This window comes from Bos indicus x Bos taurus, chromosome 4 (genome assembly GCF_003369695.1).
Source record: "Bos indicus x Bos taurus breed Angus x Brahman F1 hybrid chromosome 4, Bos_hybrid_MaternalHap_v2.0, whole genome shotgun sequence".
NCBI classification, from domain to species: domain Eukaryota; kingdom Metazoa; phylum Chordata; class Mammalia; order Artiodactyla; family Bovidae; genus Bos; species Bos indicus x Bos taurus.
The window spans coordinates 16,952,680-16,971,488 of NC_040079.1; the positions used below are offsets into that span (position 1 = coordinate 16,952,680).

The 18,809-nt window shown below is 35.9% G+C and overlaps 1 protein-coding gene across 2 annotated transcripts in view; it reads right to left on the minus strand.

Moving 5' to 3' along the window:
• Positions 1–18,809, minus strand: part of UBN2 (ubinuclein 2) — an 89,477-nt gene that overhangs the window by 35,465 nt on the left and 35,203 nt on the right. For both annotated transcript variants that reach the window (XM_027538873.1, XM_027538872.1), the window contains exons 4-12: positions 15,830–15,967; positions 15,069–15,172; positions 12,695–13,184; positions 8,766–8,836; positions 4,774–4,903; positions 2,629–2,747; positions 2,040–2,153; positions 1,303–1,446; positions 536–586 (exon numbers count right to left, since the gene is read on the minus strand). In XM_027538873.1, coding sequence (XP_027394674.1) covers positions 536–586; positions 1,303–1,446; positions 2,040–2,153; positions 2,629–2,747; positions 4,774–4,903; positions 8,766–8,836; positions 12,695–13,184; positions 15,069–15,172; positions 15,830–15,967 — 1,361 coding nt within the window. The remainder of the gene's footprint in view (positions 1–535; positions 587–1,302; positions 1,447–2,039; positions 2,154–2,628; positions 2,748–4,773; positions 4,904–8,765; positions 8,837–12,694; positions 13,185–15,068; positions 15,173–15,829; positions 15,968–18,809) is intronic.

Consider the following 18,809-nt stretch of genomic DNA (forward strand, 5'->3'; position numbering starts at 1 on the left):
TTTTACTAGAGACCTTTCTTTAGTAATTACATCACTAATGAAAAGATCCACTTTGGGACAGAAGGAAGGACATGAAGAGTACATAAATCTTGTGGAATAAAACACTCTGCAAGGCAAGGCTAGGTAGGATATATACAGAACTGTAGTGGAAAGCAGGAGGCTAACAGATGACCTTTGTAGATGGTCATTAAGAGGAAAAGAAAAAGGATACAGAAGAACTGGAGGGCAGACTGTCCAGGAACAAAGGAAACCACTGAAGCCTTCCTATTTAAATGGCTTCTCACCACCAGATTTCAAGCCAATATGTTACATTATGGATTCAAGTTTTTAGAGACTAGCCTGAGAAGTTTTTTAAGAGAGAAATGTGTCCTTAGGTCTAGAGAGTCAACAGTTAAAATGATTTTTTTTTTAAGCTGTGTTAAGACAGATTGTATGTTTAAGTCCTATTTTACCTAGCATTTAATGAATATTGTTTTCGAAATATCATAATGTGAATAAAAATAAACGAAGAAATCCAGGGTCTGCATTTACTCACGGAGCAGAAGTAAGATGATTATGTACACTCCGACTTTCCTTAAAAAGCATTCTGGAAAAATTAAAAAAAAAAAGTTATTTTCCATAGCAGACAATAACAGGATAATCATTTTGTCATTTTAATCATTTGATACTCAATAGGCTACTACTTGCTATTTACCAAATAAAGACTTACAATGGTACAGTAAATTCAATAACCTATATTACGCAAAATTTTATATTACCTCTTTATTTAAATATTTTAACAGATTTCTGTTGATTTAAGATGAACACTTTAGGATGACAGGTTGAGACAACCAGGCCTATTGATTTTAACATTCTATATTTAACTCTTTAAACTGAGCTACCCTTAGTTTTTGAGATACCACTCTACACTGACTATATTTTCAATAGAACTAAGGCTGTGCCTCTTTTTTTGCAGTCTAAATCTTGTATTCAGTTACTTATCTTCAAGATATCCATATAAAGTCCCCCTCCCAAAGTTCATAACCTTCTTCCCCCCTCCATTTTTCTCTATTAGGAAGATTTAGGTGCAAAAAACAAAAAGTGGTCAGTTAAAGAGAGTCACTTTTATGTGTATCTCTATGTCCATATGACATTTTTCTTTTAAGTGAGTGAAGCTTTCAGAGTAGGCATCATCTGAGATGACTTACAGAATGTTAAACACACTAGGTTCTTAGGAAAATGAATGTAATGTGTGTGTATATATGTGTCTTTAACAACGGCAATAAGAGAGTAAAATAAAATCTAGGATGTCACATTTCTTACCTTGCCTGCATCCAGCCCTTAGGCCACAATGGTTTCACCTCTGTCTCCATAAAGGATTTAAGATAATCCTCAGCAGACTGGCTTTTATTTGGCTCTAACTCATAGCATCCCAATTTGATCTCAACAAGGTTACATAACAAAGTTCTAAACAGATTAAAAATATATATTTATATATAAATCTGACTGCAAATTGTAGAAAATTAAGCTTGAAACAGATTTTTTTTAAAGCACACAAATCTGACAGCAATAATAAAGAATATTATCTGAAGAATTCAGAAGATGACATGAAGATAAATAATTTCTAACATACATCATTCAGTGCACTATAGCCAAATCCCCAGTATGAGATAATTCCCTTTGGTACCTTTAATCCAGGCACCAAAGTTTAAAAGGAGTAGTCCTACAACTAAACCCTCTACTCGGAGTACAGAAATACTGGTAAGAAAGATGATGCGTTACACAAACATACTGAGTACTTCACCTCTCAAACCAGTATAATTTACTCAATAATAAGATTGGTTTATGAAAAGTACTATATGAAAATAAAAGTGATAGAACTGTATGGATATTAGAACCAAATTAATTTCTCTTGAATAAAATTTTCCTACACACTAACTTTTGGTTGCTTCTAATCGAATTTTCCATTTACTACAGAGTCTTTTTTAATGAGAAACCGTAAACACTGTACTTCTGCATTATCTATTTGGTTGAAAATGAAGGTTTTCGTTAAACCTTACCTAATAGTGTCATCCCAGTGGAATTTCTTCCTTGGTCCTATGACACGTTTCCCTGGTTTCTCCTCGTCATCTTCCTCGGACCCATTTTTTTCTCGTTCTTCATCTGTCTGAAACCTAAAAATGGAAAACATTTTATGCAGTAAAGTTTTAACCCAACATTGCTATAATATGTTCCTTGGATACTTGTTGAATTGCTTCAAAGACAGGGTAAATAAGGAATTTAACTTTCCACATAATACTTTGAATTTGAAGTGCATTATATAGCACTCTGGTAAATAAGATCTTCAAATTCTAATATAAAGGCATGAACACTTACTTATCTTTTGTATCCAACTGCAACCAGTCAAGTAGGTCAACCTGTGAAATGTCTTACCAGTGTCAGCTTTAGCTTTGATCACACACATACACAACATCAAAAGATCTTTTGCCTTTTACCCCAAAGCAACTGAGTGGGAAGTGATTTACCATTTAGAAAATATTCAATTATACCACTCTAGTGGTTTAGGTGGATTTCTACCTAAGACCAACCCCTAACAGCAACAAGTATTTCTCAAGTGCAAAAGCCAGTCCAAATAGAAGAGGTACATACTTGGCACACTTAGCCTGATTACGAGCCTGGCAGTCCTCCTGGTATTTGAATAGCTGTTCAGGCATGACATTGCTGACAGCCAGTTTCAGCTTTTGCAGAGGTTCTCTTAAACGATCATCCTGAGGGAAAAAAAACTAAAAGTTTTTTCAAGCATATTTACATAGCCTATTTTGTAAGCAGATCCTCAAAAGATGAAATCTGGGTTTTAGATATTGATCACACAATTGAAATGTGAGCATACTCAAATACAGACATTTTTTCTACAACGCTGACTTTTCATTATGTACATTAGATATAAAATTAGGATAACCATACTTCTCAGACAGCCAAACAGAGTCCCAGTTTTTGCCTGTTCAGTTCAGTTCAGTTGCTCAGTCGTGTCCAACTCTTTGCGACCCCATAAACCGCAGCACACCAGGCCTCCCTGTCCATCACCAACTCCCAGAGTCCACCCAAACTCATGTCCACTGAGTCGATGCCATTCAACAATCTCATCCTCTGTCGTCCCCTTCTCCTCCTGCCCCTAATCTTTCCCAGCATGAGGGTCTTTTCCAATGAGTCAGCTTATCGCATCAGGTGGCCAAAGTATTCGAGTTTCAGCTTCAACATCAGTCTTTCCAATGAACACCCAGGACTGATCTCCCTTACGATGGACTGGTTGGATTTCCTTGCAGTCCAAGGGACTCTCAAGAGTCTCCTCCAACACCACAGTTCAAAAGCATCAATTCTTCGACGCCCAACTTTCTTTATAGTCCAACTCTCACATCCATACATGACCACTGGAAAAACCATAGCCTTGACTAGACGGACCTTTGTTGGCAAAGTAATGTTTCTGCTTTGTAATACGCTGTCTAGGTTGGTCATAACTTTCCTTCCATTTGCCTGTTGCCTCAGCATAATTAATAGTGTTCAATTACATTCTTAAAAATACTCCATGTTTGGGCAGTAAATTATATGGACACTTTAACAGTAATAAAATGATTAAATAGAGACCAAAATCTAATAAAAATAAAACACAAATATTACTAACAAGCATTTTACTTATTTCATGCATACTAATTAACACTGCAGCACACATGACAGTGTTTGCTATAAAATACCATTCTTAAAAATGCAAATCCAGTATCATGGTTTCTTGATGATCTTAAGAATTATATAGTTGAGACTATCTGCCTGGGAAAACGTCAAGTATCCATCAACAGTTAAACAAATAACTGAAATATATTCATATAATGGAACGTTGTACACACATCAGTAAAAATAAGAGTCCCACTACACGTAAAGACAGATAAACCTGAAATGCATAATGTTGAGTGTAAATTAGCAAGCTGAAGAAGAAAACAGACACTCTTTCTCCATTTATATGAAGGTCAAAAACATGCAAACCACATAATATGTTTAGGGATACAAAGGTACATAATTATACCACATGAAGAAAAGCAAGGGTTAGATAAATGTCTTCTTCCATAGCTAACACTCCACAGTCCAGGAAATCTGCGACCTCGAATAAATTTCATTTGTTCATTAACCTGCTTGAACTGAGAAAGAATTGAATTGTTTCTCAATTCAAAAGAACCATTTTATTAATGGAAGTATACAACCTGTAACACAGAATTCCATGCCAAAAGCAGAATTAGGGTCGAAAGGAGGGAAAGGACTTGGATCTGGCCCAGCGTATGGAAGAACTTCCTGATATTGTAATGAAACACTTAGAGGGGTTGTAGTGGAAAAGAACCTAGCAAAACACAGATGATCACAATGAATAACCTTTGAGTTTACATGCAACCCTGTGATTCTTTCCACTGGTCTTCATACCTGTGTGAGTGAGTATATCTATACAGGTCCATTTCAGGAATAAGAAAATTGAGTGACACATGTCAGATTATTTGTTGAGGATAAAGTTGTGTCACCTGTGGAATGAAGTTATTTACCTCATCCAGGAAGCATCAGAAAACATTATTCTCACTGAAACTTACCGATTGTTGAAAAGCAATTGTATCCCAGGCCTTAAAAAGAACATTCTGTGCTTATTAAATATATATACTATGACTATAAAGCAATTAATATGCAAAAGCAGCAAACAGAAACCAGTCTCCTTACAGGTTCTAAAACCCCAGATGCAGTTGTTATTGTTCCTCCTCTTACCTGGACATTGAGATGTAACTTCTTCAGACGTTTTACCAGTGTTTCTTTATTGCATGGCACGAAAGCTTCAAGGTGGGAGTAGACACCACTACGAATGACAGGGCCTAGTTCCTGCAGCTGTAACTCAATGCTGACCAAAAACAATAACAAATATGTAGCAGAGAATTTCTTTTAGGTAGTAACAAACAGGCAAGGAGACAGAGGCAGATTCTTTTCTCATTTTATACTTCCCTGATTTCCCAGACAGCATTGTTCAAGTAAAAAAACAAAAAAACCAACATAAATAACAATGCTATAAAAAATTTTCAATGAATCTAGTTTAAGAGTAGAATTTATAACCCTAAACAAGATAGCAAATAATTTGCTTTCCTTTTTTAAATTGAAATATAGCCATTTACGATATTGTGTTAGTTTCAGTTATACAGGAAAGTGATTTAGTTTTATATATATACTTTTTCAGATTCTTTTCAACTATAGGTTATTATGAGATATTTAATATAGTCTCCTGTGCTATACAGTATCTTTATCTATTTTATATATCACTTCATGTTAGTCACTCAGCTGTGTCTGACTCTTTGCAACTCCATGGACTGTAACCTGCCAGGCAAAGAATTCTCCTTGTGACTATAGCCAGCAAGGCATGGAATTCTCCAGGCAAGAATACCGGAGTAGACAGCCATTCCTTTCTCCAAGAGATCGTCCCAACCCAGTGACTGAACCCAGGTCTCCTGCACTGCAAGCATATTCTCTACCATACAGCAGTGTGTATCTGTTAACCCCTAAATTCCTGGAAATTCTCTGGTAGTCCAGTGGTTAGAGCTCCATGCTTCCATTGCAGGGGGCAAAAGTTTGACCCCTGGTTGGGACCCTAACATCCCGCAAGCCACGCAACATGGCCAGAAAAAAAGTCCTTAACTCCTAATTTACTCCCCTTCCGTGCAAATAATTTTTGGGGGGGTCTTTTACTTTTAATTGGAGAATAACTGCTTTACAACATTATGTTGGTTTCTGCTGTACAACACCACCACATGAATCAGCTATAACCAGATAATTTCCTAATGACAGGGATAAAGTCTCCATTTTTGCATAAAGCACAGGAACTCCACTATTAACCAAAAACTCATTTCATCAAAGAGATTTCATAATTCCCCTCACCACCCTGCAGCCGCTATACTAGAGTTACAATTTCTGTAAGTTCTCAGAGTAAATTTTCCTTAAAGGTGTTTGAAAAAATTATAGATTCAGAAGAGGCTACACACACAGATCATTTTATCCATCTTTTATTGGCCTTATTGTGCCTCCACTGCACAAACTAGGTATTTATTAGTTTATTCAATATATTCTAATTCTCCAGTTCCTAAAGGTTATTTAGCCAAATAGTTGCTTAAAAAAAAAAAAAAAAGATTTTGTAACAGCCACCATATTCTTAGCAGGACAGGTCTATAATAAATAGTTGAGGTTTCTTTAAGATGGAAGACATTATATCTGGCAGCTGCTACTGTAGAAAGGTGAGAACAGATTTTAATTTGAAGGCCAAGACCAAACTGGGGCCCTTGGTAGCAAATTATGTCCAAATCATCATGTTCTTCTATAGAAGGTGCTGACAGACTTAAATACTTTCACAAATGTAGGTGCATCCAAAGATTCAATTAACAGCTTTTGGAGAAAAAAAGAAACCAGAATCCCTGCCAGATCAAATGTACCTAACACTTAAAATATACACTGCAATTTCAGAAACAATGAAATGTGGAAAACTAACTATACGCCTTAAAATCGACAGTATAAAATTTTCAGTATTAGAGAAGCCAACCCAATAAAGAAATAAACGAACAAAAGTTTAAGACCTACTAGAGCCAGAGGGTCAAATGCAGAGGAGGTACATATGGAAGATAATCACTATGGTCATGAGTTCTGTGTATAAACATTTGGTTAAATAATGTGGTTAGAACGTATTAAAAGTCTAGACTCTGAGTAGGAGGCATTTTAGGCTTGTCCCATCATAAAAGGTTAGTTAAAGCTGAAAATAAAATAGAAACTTCAAATAGTAAGAGATTCCAAGTAAGAACAGATTAAATCAATGACCTACTTATAAAAATTAGTGGTTTCCAAAGAGGGGGTAACTCAGAAAGCACTGACTCTGCTCCCAAGCCCCTATTAGGCAAAAATTAGAGAAAAGGATTAACCCTAGAGGTTTCTGACTGTATTGGTCTATCCCAAATATACAAATTCGTATCTGAGAGCAGTTTAAGTACACATCCCTCAAATATATACTTTAATATTTTTTTCTAAGAATTCCAATCTTTTAGTATATGCTGCTGCTAAGTCACCTCAGTCGTGTCCAACTCTGTGCGACCCCATAGACGGCAGCCCACCAGGCTCCCCCGTCCCTAGGATTCTCTAGGCAAGAACACTGGAGTGGGTTGCCATTTCCTTCTCCAATGCAGGAAAGTGAAAAGTGAAAGTGAAGTCGCTCAGTCATGTCCGACTCTTAGCGACCCCATGGACTGCAGCCCACCAGGCTCCTCCATCCATGGGATTTTCCAGGCAAGAGTACTGGAGTTGGGGTGCCATTGCCTTCTCTGCTTTTAGTATATGGGGATGACTAAAATTTATCTGAAAAAATTCATGGAATTACTACCCCCAAATAATCGTGTATCATATGCCCTTAGACAATCAACTCAGTACAGAGAAATAAGGGATTGTTTGTTCAGGAAAGTGTAAGAAGACAAGAGAGCATAAGAAAGTTACTAAAAGGGAAAAAAATTCAAAGCCTGAACACTAAGGCTTGTAGAATTACAGGCACACTCTCTGTCACAGTAAAAAGACCTAATCTAGTAAACTTGGGCTATTAGGTAAAAAGAAAAAGAGCCAGTTAGATCCCTGATCCTGGAATCTGGGGCAGCTCTGATGATTAATGGTTACACAGGTTGTTGAATCTAAGGTTTAGAGGAGAGCTAGGTAAAAGGAGGTGGCACTGACAGGAAGCATTTGCAAGCAAACTGAGTAAATCTGAAAACCCCTGGCTAAAATAAATAATAGGAACAAGAAATTCCTCTGTCTCCATGCTAGCAGCATACTAGGTTATGTGTTTTATGAGTCCATGGGACCAAAATGATTTTTTTAAGTACTTCAGGAAAAAGAGAGAATGTATTAATTAAAATAGTTATCAAAACCAGTAAACCAACTCATCCTTTATATCTCATGAGAAACTATCTCCATTATACATTTAAAAGACAGGAATCACAGTATTGGAAACATTGCCTCATTTCTGTATATATGATGCTACTAAACCACCAAAAGTAGGCATACATTATTTTCATCAGAAAGGAATTTACTGCTTTCCCCAGGACCACTTCTCTTTTGCCCATTCCTGCCTGTAGCCAATTATATACTCAATTTTTGGAACCATGGTCAAAATTTATAAGCCAATAGGTTTATAAATACAGCTTATTTGACCACAATCTTAGAACCTGCAATTTCATTAACATCAAATTCTACCTAAGGGTGAAGATTATCACTAATTTAAATACTGTTTGCATCATACAGCAGCTTTTACCCTTTCCTTTCCAACTGAACATCTGTCTTCTCTACACTGCTCCACTCTATCCCATAACAATGATTCTTCGTTAAACCATACTTTCCATTTGGATATAAAATGTTTGTGTGAATTTTAATGTAAACAATCAGAGATGTCTCAAAAAGATATCTTCACATAACATGACAAAGAATGCATTTAAAAGTAGGATTACATTCAACCCATACAGTGGTCACTTGCTCTGGCGGTTTTCACATTGGAAGCTTTGATTATACTAAGGGGTCACTGTACACAGACACATAGTTTTGCTAAGAAACTTTATCACACATGTCGTGAGGCCAAAAGGAAAGAGCTAAGGCCTGAGACTAACCAAGCAAGCAGCATCTGCACCTCAAAGGTCTACAATATTTCTCAAAGAATTCTTACAGTTTTTTAATCAAAGAAGAAAATTACTTACTCCAGAAGAATATTATTCATATCCTGTGTAAAGAATTTTTTCCTTCCTTCTTCATCAAAAAGTTTGGCAGCCTACAGAAACACAAGATTGTCAATATAATTCTCAATAAACACATTTGTTTCCATATCTATTTACTTTAGAATAAGCTCCTTGAGGGCAGGGCTAGAATTAGTTTCACTTCACATCCCAGCTATTACCTGGCATGACAGGCAATTAAAGGGTGCTGAAACAAAATTTAGCATACATAACATTCTTTCCTAATTTTATGTCTGTATTTCATTTTTCTGAATTTTCCCAAATTCAATAAGTTTTACATATAAGATTTTTTAGTGCTATGGGTGTCTTGTGTATTTTGAATATCTGTTAGTTTTATTAATTCTTTCTGTTATCTCTAAGATAACAGAAAGCAGCTGTCTCACTTTTTACTAGACAATACTGTCTAACAATATGTCTGATATTCTATATACTGTACACATTACCATGTGTAATCTTCGTTACAGCCAATGACACTGGCATTATAGCTCCCATTTTACAAACAAGGAACCTAAATCTTACAGAAATTACGTAATATGCCCCCAAATCACACTGCTAGTAAGTGGTGGATCCAAGACTCAGACCAGAAGCTTTCTGACTTCAACTGTATAACACTGTGACTCTATACAAAGATACTCAGCTTCTGCAGCCGGTCTGTGAAGTGAAAGTCACTCAGTCATGTCCGACTCTTTGTGACCCCATGGACTATACAGTCCATGGAATTCTCCAGGCTTGAATACTGGAGTGGGTAACCTTTACCTTCTCCAGGGCATCTTCCCAAGCCAGGGATTGAACCAAGATCTCCCCTATTGCAGGCGGATTCTTTACCATCTGAGCCACAAGGGAAGCCCCGCAGCCAGTCTGGGTTCCACTTAATTACTAACAATGAAAAAACTGGCCACGGTCATTACCAAGGAATAAACGAAAATCAATTCAACAAGGATAAGAATGATATTTTCATCACTGTGTCTCTTAACCAGTTTACCAGAAACAAAGAGTATGCAAACCAATACACTACCATAAGTAAAATTTACTGGGGAAATCACAAAAGACAGTTTATCTTAAGACACCCAAGATGTAAAACATCCTGATCCAATAATCTGAGCAAGAAATATGCTGACTCTGTCAACTTTGTTGATAATTTTACACTGTTTGACGACCTCAAATGCTATAAATAGATGAAGACAATTTGGGGGATGTGCCTCAGCATTTCTTAGAAAGGAGGAAGACTGGGTATGTGTAGGGAGAAGAAATATAGAAAGAAAGCCAGAATGAAAACTAAACTTTCCAGAGGCTGAACAGTGGAAGAATGTTACAAAGTGAGAAAAGAGCTACAAGAAGAAAATCCTTATCAGACAGAGGTGAGCACTGCAGGCAATGATGAATCCTTACTTTCTGAGGAAAAATACTATGTCCTATTTGAAAGAGAAAAATATGGAGAATTTACAGATACTAGCAAATGAAATTAACCTTCTTACTGATCACTTCCTAAGAGGTTAGGAAGTAGGTGTTTCAGTCCTGCCATGGCTACTACAGAGAGTTTTAGTATATGAGATATGACAGCACCTGACAAAACTGAAGCACACTCACTGCTAATCAGTTTTGTTTATTCAGTGGGAAAGAATGGCACACAACACAGTGGGCAGAGTGCAAGTTATATAAAGCTTGATGGGCCTCCCTTTCAATTCTGACTTTGCATCACAGCTTAGCCACTTCCACTCAGGGCACTGTCTCCTCAACAGTAAGTGGGCTCCTGTGAAGTTGTGGGTCCCAGGAGCACTACACTCAGTGGACAGTATAGTTATTTGCTAATAACTATTTGCTATTTCTTAATAATAATAGCTGTTATTATTAATTACATGTTGAAAAACCTGGATTACATCCCTAGCACTTTTATATTTAAACCATCAAAGAAACTAAAGATTTTAGGAGCCATATGGGATAGGAAAAAGCACATACCTTGGAGTCAGGTGAACCCTTGTGTTTAAATTAGGGCTCCACCACTTACTAGTTGTGGGACCTGACCAAGCTACTTAATCTACCTCCACTTAAGTTTGTTAACTATAAAAAGGAAACAATACCTGTACTTCATACACTGGTTAAGAAGATTAAATAAAAAAACTATATGATGATAAGCACAGAAAATAGCAAGAGTGAAAAACAAAAGAGGGGGAGGGAATAAAACAGAATATAAAAGAAAATGACAGAATAAAGATTATGTCATTATCATTGTAACAGCTGTAGGTAAGATAAAATCTTAATGAGAATCTTAAACAAATGAACTCAAAAAAGAGCATTTAAAATGAAGGGAAATGATGGGAAAAGCTATTCCATGCAAAAATAAAGAGAAAGGAATCCACAGTAAAATCAGACAATACTGAATTTGCGGTAAGAGACATTAATAGCACAGACAGGGCCATCTTCAAATGATACACATCACAACAGAGACCTAGCCAGCAAGAACCATATGGGCCAACAAATAAACACAGCATAGACATAAAGCAAAAATTACAGTAATACAAGCCATAAACTAAAAAACACTGGCAATGAGATACTTGAACACACTTCTGTAAGTCCTGAACTAACAAATTACCTTAAAATAAGTAAAAATTTTAGGGAATTTAATAAGCGATGAGCTCAGAAGAAATGCTAAAGAACAAAAAATAGAAAAAAAATAAAATTGATAATTAAAACCATGAGTCACCTGTTGGAAAAATTAGATAGATCTCTTGCTCCCCTAATCAGATACTTAAAATCTAGAAAGAGTTAAGAGAAATAAATACAACATGGGGATGATTAATAAATTTACAATGTGATTTAAACGGCTACTATAACCTTAGAAGAAACAAGTTATAGAATATACTTCTGTTAACAATTATTTTTTATTATTTAATAATTTTTAATAATCACAATAATTATTTTTAATAACAACATATTTGCAAATGCATGAAATAAAATCCAGAAAAATAAGTAGTTTAACTTATTTTTAAATTAAAATTTAAATATAAATTTTGGGTTGTCCCATACTAGAGGTGGAAAATGTCTGATTATCGGGCATGTTTCCCTCCCTAAGTGAAAAATACAACTTATATTGAATATATAACTTCTGTAATCAGGGGGAAAAAAAAAGAGGACTAAAAACATGGCATGGGTTTAGACAAACATGCCAAAGGAGTAACAAAAGGGGGGGGGCATTTTAAGCTATGTTTGGAACATTTTAAGTCAAAATAATATCTCCCTGAGATTAAAGGAAAAAGTGTACTCACATACCTGAACCTGCAGCTAAACAAAGATTATGTATCCAAGTCAATCGGCAGAGGAATCCACTGTGAAATGCTAAAAGCTCAACTCTTAAAAGTTTGTCTAGTGAGAACACAATGTGTGCTTACTAAAGCTGATTAGTGGGTCAGGACTAGCTGGTAAAATCAACTGTAGAATAACTAGTCAACAAAGTTGGACCAAGTTCAGGTACAGTTATTTGTTCCTACCTTCCCTGTATTTTCTTTACCAGGCTATGTAAGCCAATAAAAATTATATTTATGAAAATTATACAGAAAAATAAGATGAAGTGAGGTAATAAAACAGTGAACTGTATCCATGTCATGTGTGCATTTGTGTTCAATCACTTCCGACTCTTTGCAATGCCCTGGACTGTAGCCCACCAGGTGCCCCTGTCTATGGTATTTTCCAGGCAAGAATACTGGAGTGGGTTGCCATTCCCATGTTATAACTATACTTAAAAAGCCTATGCACAGATCCAATGCTTAAAAGGAAATATAGAAAATAAAGTTACTTAAAAGTATGTTAGGATTACAGGTTATTATTTTTGCTTGAAAATAAGTATTTATTGCTATGTTTATGCAGTAAATAAAAAACAAGAGAATTATCCCACTTACTACACGGAGGTCTTCAATACGTTTTTCAAGGAGGACAGGCAGACCCTCTGGGAGTGTAGGTACCACCTTGGGCATAACTTGAGAGGCATAGGTTGGCTGGGTGGTGTTTCCATTCTCTCCCCCTGACTCCGAGAGGGGGCTACCATTAGAAGCAGCATCCAGTAATCTGTCAAAGTCGAAATCATCTAGCATCTCTAGGGCATTTTCAGCTTCCTGAAATAGTTCATGTTCGTTTGTGCTAACAAAGATGGGGAGGTCCGGATCAGCACTGGTCAGATTCAGGTCTGAGACATCATTTCCCAACGCTACAGCAGCAGAGGGGGGTTTATTCAGAGAGGAGGTTGAGAAGTTCAGTGGGGTTTTAGGGTTAGATTCCTTCTTTAATGCATCCTTCTCTTTCTGAAATTTTCTTATCATGGCAGCTAGAGAAAGAGAATCTTTATAACGTTTCTTCTTTTTTTCAGATTTGTGTGAATTTAGAGCCATAACTCTGTGAAGAAAATAGTGATCAGTTAGGCTATGTATGATTTCATAGGTTAAAACCTCATGGAAATAAGGAGGCATAGAGTTAAAGTAACATCATCTTCATCATCTGGATTGTCATTTATGAAAGGCAGATGGGTAAATGGCCATTAGAGTGAATAAAATGAAGGGGATAAAGTCAACAGAAATAAACAACACTGAATAGAGCTCTGGTTTATTAAGTACACAAAGTTAGGGAAGTCCCTCTGGTCTAGTGGTTAGGACTCTGCGCTTTCACTGCCAAGGGTGCAGGTTTGATCCCTTGTCAGGGAATTGAGATCCTGCAAGTCAAAAAAAAAAAAAAAAGTAAAGTATATGAACTTAAACTTCTACACCTTTTGGAATGTTCTTTCTTTGCCACATCTATAAAGTAGTCACCTAAAGAATTAATGAAGTAAAGAATTGCACTTTTGCTGAAAACAGAGCTGACTTTAATCACAACCAGAGAAGCCTACATAGTATACCTTCAAACTGGTACCCCAGGTGGTTCGTGCTACAAACTGCCAAAGGAATGCAAAATCCTCTGTGTCAATCTGTGAGCCTTCATTCATCACCATGTCATCTATCCAGATCTCATTCTGTCTGCTACTACCTTCTGATACTTCTTCACTTTCCATTCTCTCCGAGGGTGTCGGATAGATACATGTAATTTTCAGTGACAACTTTCTCTCTGTGGGGATTATAAGGCAAGGGTGGTCTTGGTTTAGCCATCAGTTTCTCTAAAAAATCTTTTCTAATTTCATTGGCTTATATGCTTCTATGGGCACTACAGAAACTAAAAATGGATGGTTAGTGCTTTGAAGGTAGGCCAGTGTTTCATTTCATACTATTATATATCCAAAACCCAGACAGTGTCTGGTATGCAGGAAGTGTGTTTGTCACTCAGTCGTGTCCGACTCTTTTGTGACCCCACCGACTGTAGCCTGCCTGGCTCCTGTGTCCATGGGATTTCCCAGGCAAGAATACTGGAGTGGGTTGCCACTTCCTCCTGCAGGAGATCTTCCTGACCCAGGGACTGAACCTGTGTCTCCTGCATTGGCAGGTGGATTCTTTACCACTGCGCCACCTGAGGGGCTAAATATGTTCTTATATTAACTCTTGGGATTTTGAGAGTCCCAAATTCAGATGTACCTCTTCCTCTGCTAAGGAGGGGAGAAAAATCCAGCCTCTCACAAGTTTTTGTCCCTGGGCTCTATTTTAAAAAGCCATAGAGAAGTAGGGACAACTGGTAGTTTCATAATTGCAAGGTACATTTTATTCTTATGACTTTTTATTCCATTTCTCTCCCTCGCTCTCTTTTTTTTTTTTTTGTGGCTGTGCCTCTCGATGTACAGGATCTTAGTTTCTAACCAGAGATTGCATCCAGGCCCTGGCAGTGAAAGCACCAAGTCCTAACCACTGGACTGCCAAGGAATTCCCTCTTATGACTTGTGATCAGCATTTAGAATAGCTAAATAAAATGAGTGACTTTTAAAAAAATATTAAAACGACCATCAATCATTAACACAAAGACTACTGCCAATTCTCAGACCCCGGGTATTTGTTTTAGTGCAAAAAATTAAGAAAACGTGTTCCATTTTTCAAACTGGTTCTTGTTGATAAAATGTTGTAATGAGCAAAATACTTCATGAACAAATATGTAAATCTGATCTAAAACACCTAAAGTCTCTAAGATGACTGCTACTTAATAATAAATACTAAAATATAAGTTAATAGGTCACTGACATTTATAAATACTGTATTAAATTAGATCCAGCTAAGTTGAACTAATTAATGTTAAATATATCTTTCTAAAAAAGAGTGCTTGTCATGCTACAATACTAGTTCCCTCATTACGTCTATTTTCACTTACCCCAGTTGTTTGGGTACTTTTTTTCTTGGCTTCTTCTCCTTTTCCCCTTCCTCTTTCCGCTTCCTCTTCTTCATCTCAATATCATCTTCTTTTATTTTGGGAATCTATAAAATGATAAAGTACATCACTTACCTAAGTATTACTGCTTTACTCTTTGATGGTATCAATCCAGCATCCAGGGAAAATGGTTTTACTCAAATTTAGGGGTGCATTAGAATTACTTATTAAAAATGCAAATTCTTTGGGTCCATGAGAATTCCCAAACCTTGGTTTTGGTTATCTGGGGGAGAGCCTTTTAATCTGCATTTTTAACAAACATTTTGATAATTCTGGTGAAAATATGTCTTTGGCTCACATTTCAGGAAACATCTAAAGACATTTTAGTCATTTCTTAAATACAATATATATATTCTATAAAATTTGCTTTACATCGTAGAACAAGCAACTGCTAAACCAGTCATTTCCATATTAAGTCTTAAGCTATCCTAGAACCACAACCTTATCCAGAAATAGTGGATTATTAGACTAGATATGGAGAGAGAAGTTTTAACAGAAAATATAACTTATTATGATATAAAAATATATTTCCCCATATTTATATAATTTTACTTTAAAGCATGTAATTAACTATAAATTCATTAAAAAATGATTAGCATTTTACTTTTCCTTATATTCACAGCTGTAAAGCACAAGTAAAATTCAAAAACCACATCTTTTTAATTGAATCCTCTCATTGCTGTTGAAGTATTGGATAAACTCACTTTGGGTGGCTTGTGCTTTTGGTTGTCTGTGGTATCGTCTTCTTCAGTATCTGAAGCTTGGCGAAACTGGAGAGTGCCAGTATTTATATAAAAGCCTCCATATTTTGTTGTTAGAGAAGCAGGAACTAATTCGTCATACTAGATTGAAAAAAATTTTTCAGATGTATCTTACTATCTTTAATTCTATAAATACATCAAAGAAATTCAATCCTGTCAGCATCTTCCTTACATCTTAACTACAAAACTAACTGCAATGAAGATGTCTGTGAATAAACTTAGAAAAAGTTAGTATCTGGAACAGAAATGAGCTCTGATCATCATTCAGTATTTGTCAAAAAAAGAAACTTCTCAAACACTGAAGCTAATTCTAAATATATTGTCTGCTGAGAAAAACTTAACAATCACTGCTATTCTTAATGACAAATGGTTCTGCTCAGAAATCAAAACAAGTTAAAAAAGACTAATGGCCAGACGACAAATGAACTTCATTTCTTACCAATATTGGTATTAATATATAATTTTATTCATAGATAGATTGTAAAAATTAAAGGTTATTTCTTCTGCCTTAGTTCTAAGCTTTTAAGTAAGGAATATTTTTTAAATATATAAAACAAAAATAAGTTTTAAAGGGAAGCAGAAAAAGAACTCTCCTGTTCAGTAAGCATACACTGAGAATCCAGGTACTGCTTTGAAAAAAAGATTCAAATTGTATAAATCAATATGAAGATCTGGTCTAGAATATCACAGTAAGCTGATGTCCTCTAAGCTTCAATTTTTTAAAATTTTATGTATGTATGTATTTATGGCTGCACTCGGTCTTTCGTTGCTACATGGGCTTTCTCTAGTTGTGGAAGTCTGGATTTCAAGGTTTATCTTATCTCACCTGAAGAAGAAAAAACAAGCATTAAATGGAAGGTCAATCTTAAGTAAATGAAGGTGTTCATGGCAAAAGAGAAAAAAAGGAACTACTTGTCTAACAGAAGCAAGATACCTGCTACCTGAGGTCCCCAGAACTCTACTTAAGGGTTCTCTTCATATTATATAATTAGTCTTTAAGAAAGTCGTATTTGTAAGGAAAATTTTTTCGCCACGGGCAAAAAATATACATAACATATTTGTTAAACATATTAAGGCTAAGTACAAAACTTGTGATTTTAAACTGTATCCTCTTAAGTTACATGGAGAATGGAGAAAGACTGTACATTTAATGATTTTGAACCAAAACTGAATGATGTTAGAAAAAGAAAAAAGGAATGCACTCCTTTCTTGTTGCTCCACTTGAGGGATTACTACAAAGACCTACAGCTAAGACCTTCTGATAGGGCCCAGTACTATCTGTAAGTAAAGGAGTGATGTGAGGAGTAAAGAATTAAAAGTGAAAAGATCAGACTTCCATGGTGGTTCAGTGGTTAGGAATCTCCACATTTATCTGGAGAAAAATATGATCCTAAAGAATATATGCACCCCAATGGTCACTGTAGCGCTGTTTACAAAAGCCAAGGCATTGAAACAACCTAAATGGCCAACAGAGGAATGGATAAAGAAGATGCGGTACAAACGAGAAGGCACTGCAATGGGAAGCCTATGCACTGCAACTAGAGAGGTGCCCCGGCTTGCTCCAAGTAGATAAAGCCCACGCATAGCAATGAAGACCCAGAGCAGACAAAAATAAATAAATTTTTTTAAAAAGTGAAAAGTCTCTGTAGTAATTATTTTGAAAATGTGTAATTGTGATAATATAAATACACCTGCACTTTTTGCTTACATAAACTTGTATAATGCTTTACAATTTTTAGCTTCCTCATATAAATTATTTCACTTGGTTCCCCTGATCCCCTTTTGAGGCAAGGAAGGCAAATATTACTCCCATTTTATAAGTGAAAACCAAATTCAGAGAGGTTAAGAACTTTGCCACAGTAACTGTATTGGTTTATGGCAGTGTCACTGACTTTTCCCAACCTCTCCATTATAGTAAGCAGCATCTCGCGTTAGAAACACACTCATCACCAGGCTACCGGACAATGTGGAGGTGCTCAGTGCCTATCTTCTGCAGTATTCTGCTGAGCTTTCCCTATCAAAACACTCTTCAGGAGAACAAACTCTTTATGGATATTTTATTTAGCCTTTTTTAAAAAATATAACCAGGTGGACTACAGTTGTGTTTGATAAACCTGGCAACCATACTAAAATGACACAACCAACGTGACAGAGCAAGGATTAATACACAGCTTCTACTGCACTGTGAGTTATAAACATGCCAAGCATTTTTTTTTTCTTGAAAGGTACAGGATATATTCTGGGGTTGTTTTTGTTAAGGTAACACTCGTTTATAACCTTACATAAGTTTCATGAGTATGTGACATTTCTACTTCTGCAATAATTTTAGCCTTTTAAGTACAATGTATTAAGAGGCAATGGATCACTGAACCTGCAAACCACACTTATTAGATCCTTTGCCAACAGAGATGCCTAGCTATTGTGACCCAGAATAAATCACTTCACATCAATACTTTGCAGCTGTAAAAAAGATTCAGTATTACTTACTTCACTAAGTTCTAGAGAAATTTAAAAGACATAACCTAAATAAAACCATTAATCATGTCTGGTATTATTTCAACAATAAAAAGATTTCCCTTGTTTTTTAAAAATTTGGCAGCATGCTTGTTAGACTAAAAATAATCTTCAAAAGCATTTATTTTCAGATATTACAGTAGTAAGTATTAATAGTACACAATTCTTAAAGTGAATCAGAACCAGATTATTTTTAATCCCTATTGAATAATATACAAACAGAGAAAGCCTACTAGTGGGAATTTCCTAGCAGTCCAGTTGTTATGACTCTGAACTTTCACTTCCAAGGGCCCAGGTTCAATTTCCAGTCAGGGAACTAAGATCCCATGAAGGTGACTCAAAGGGAAAAAAAAAAAGCCTATAGGCAATATACCCATTGAAAAAAAACAAGAAAATCATTTGGTTGGCT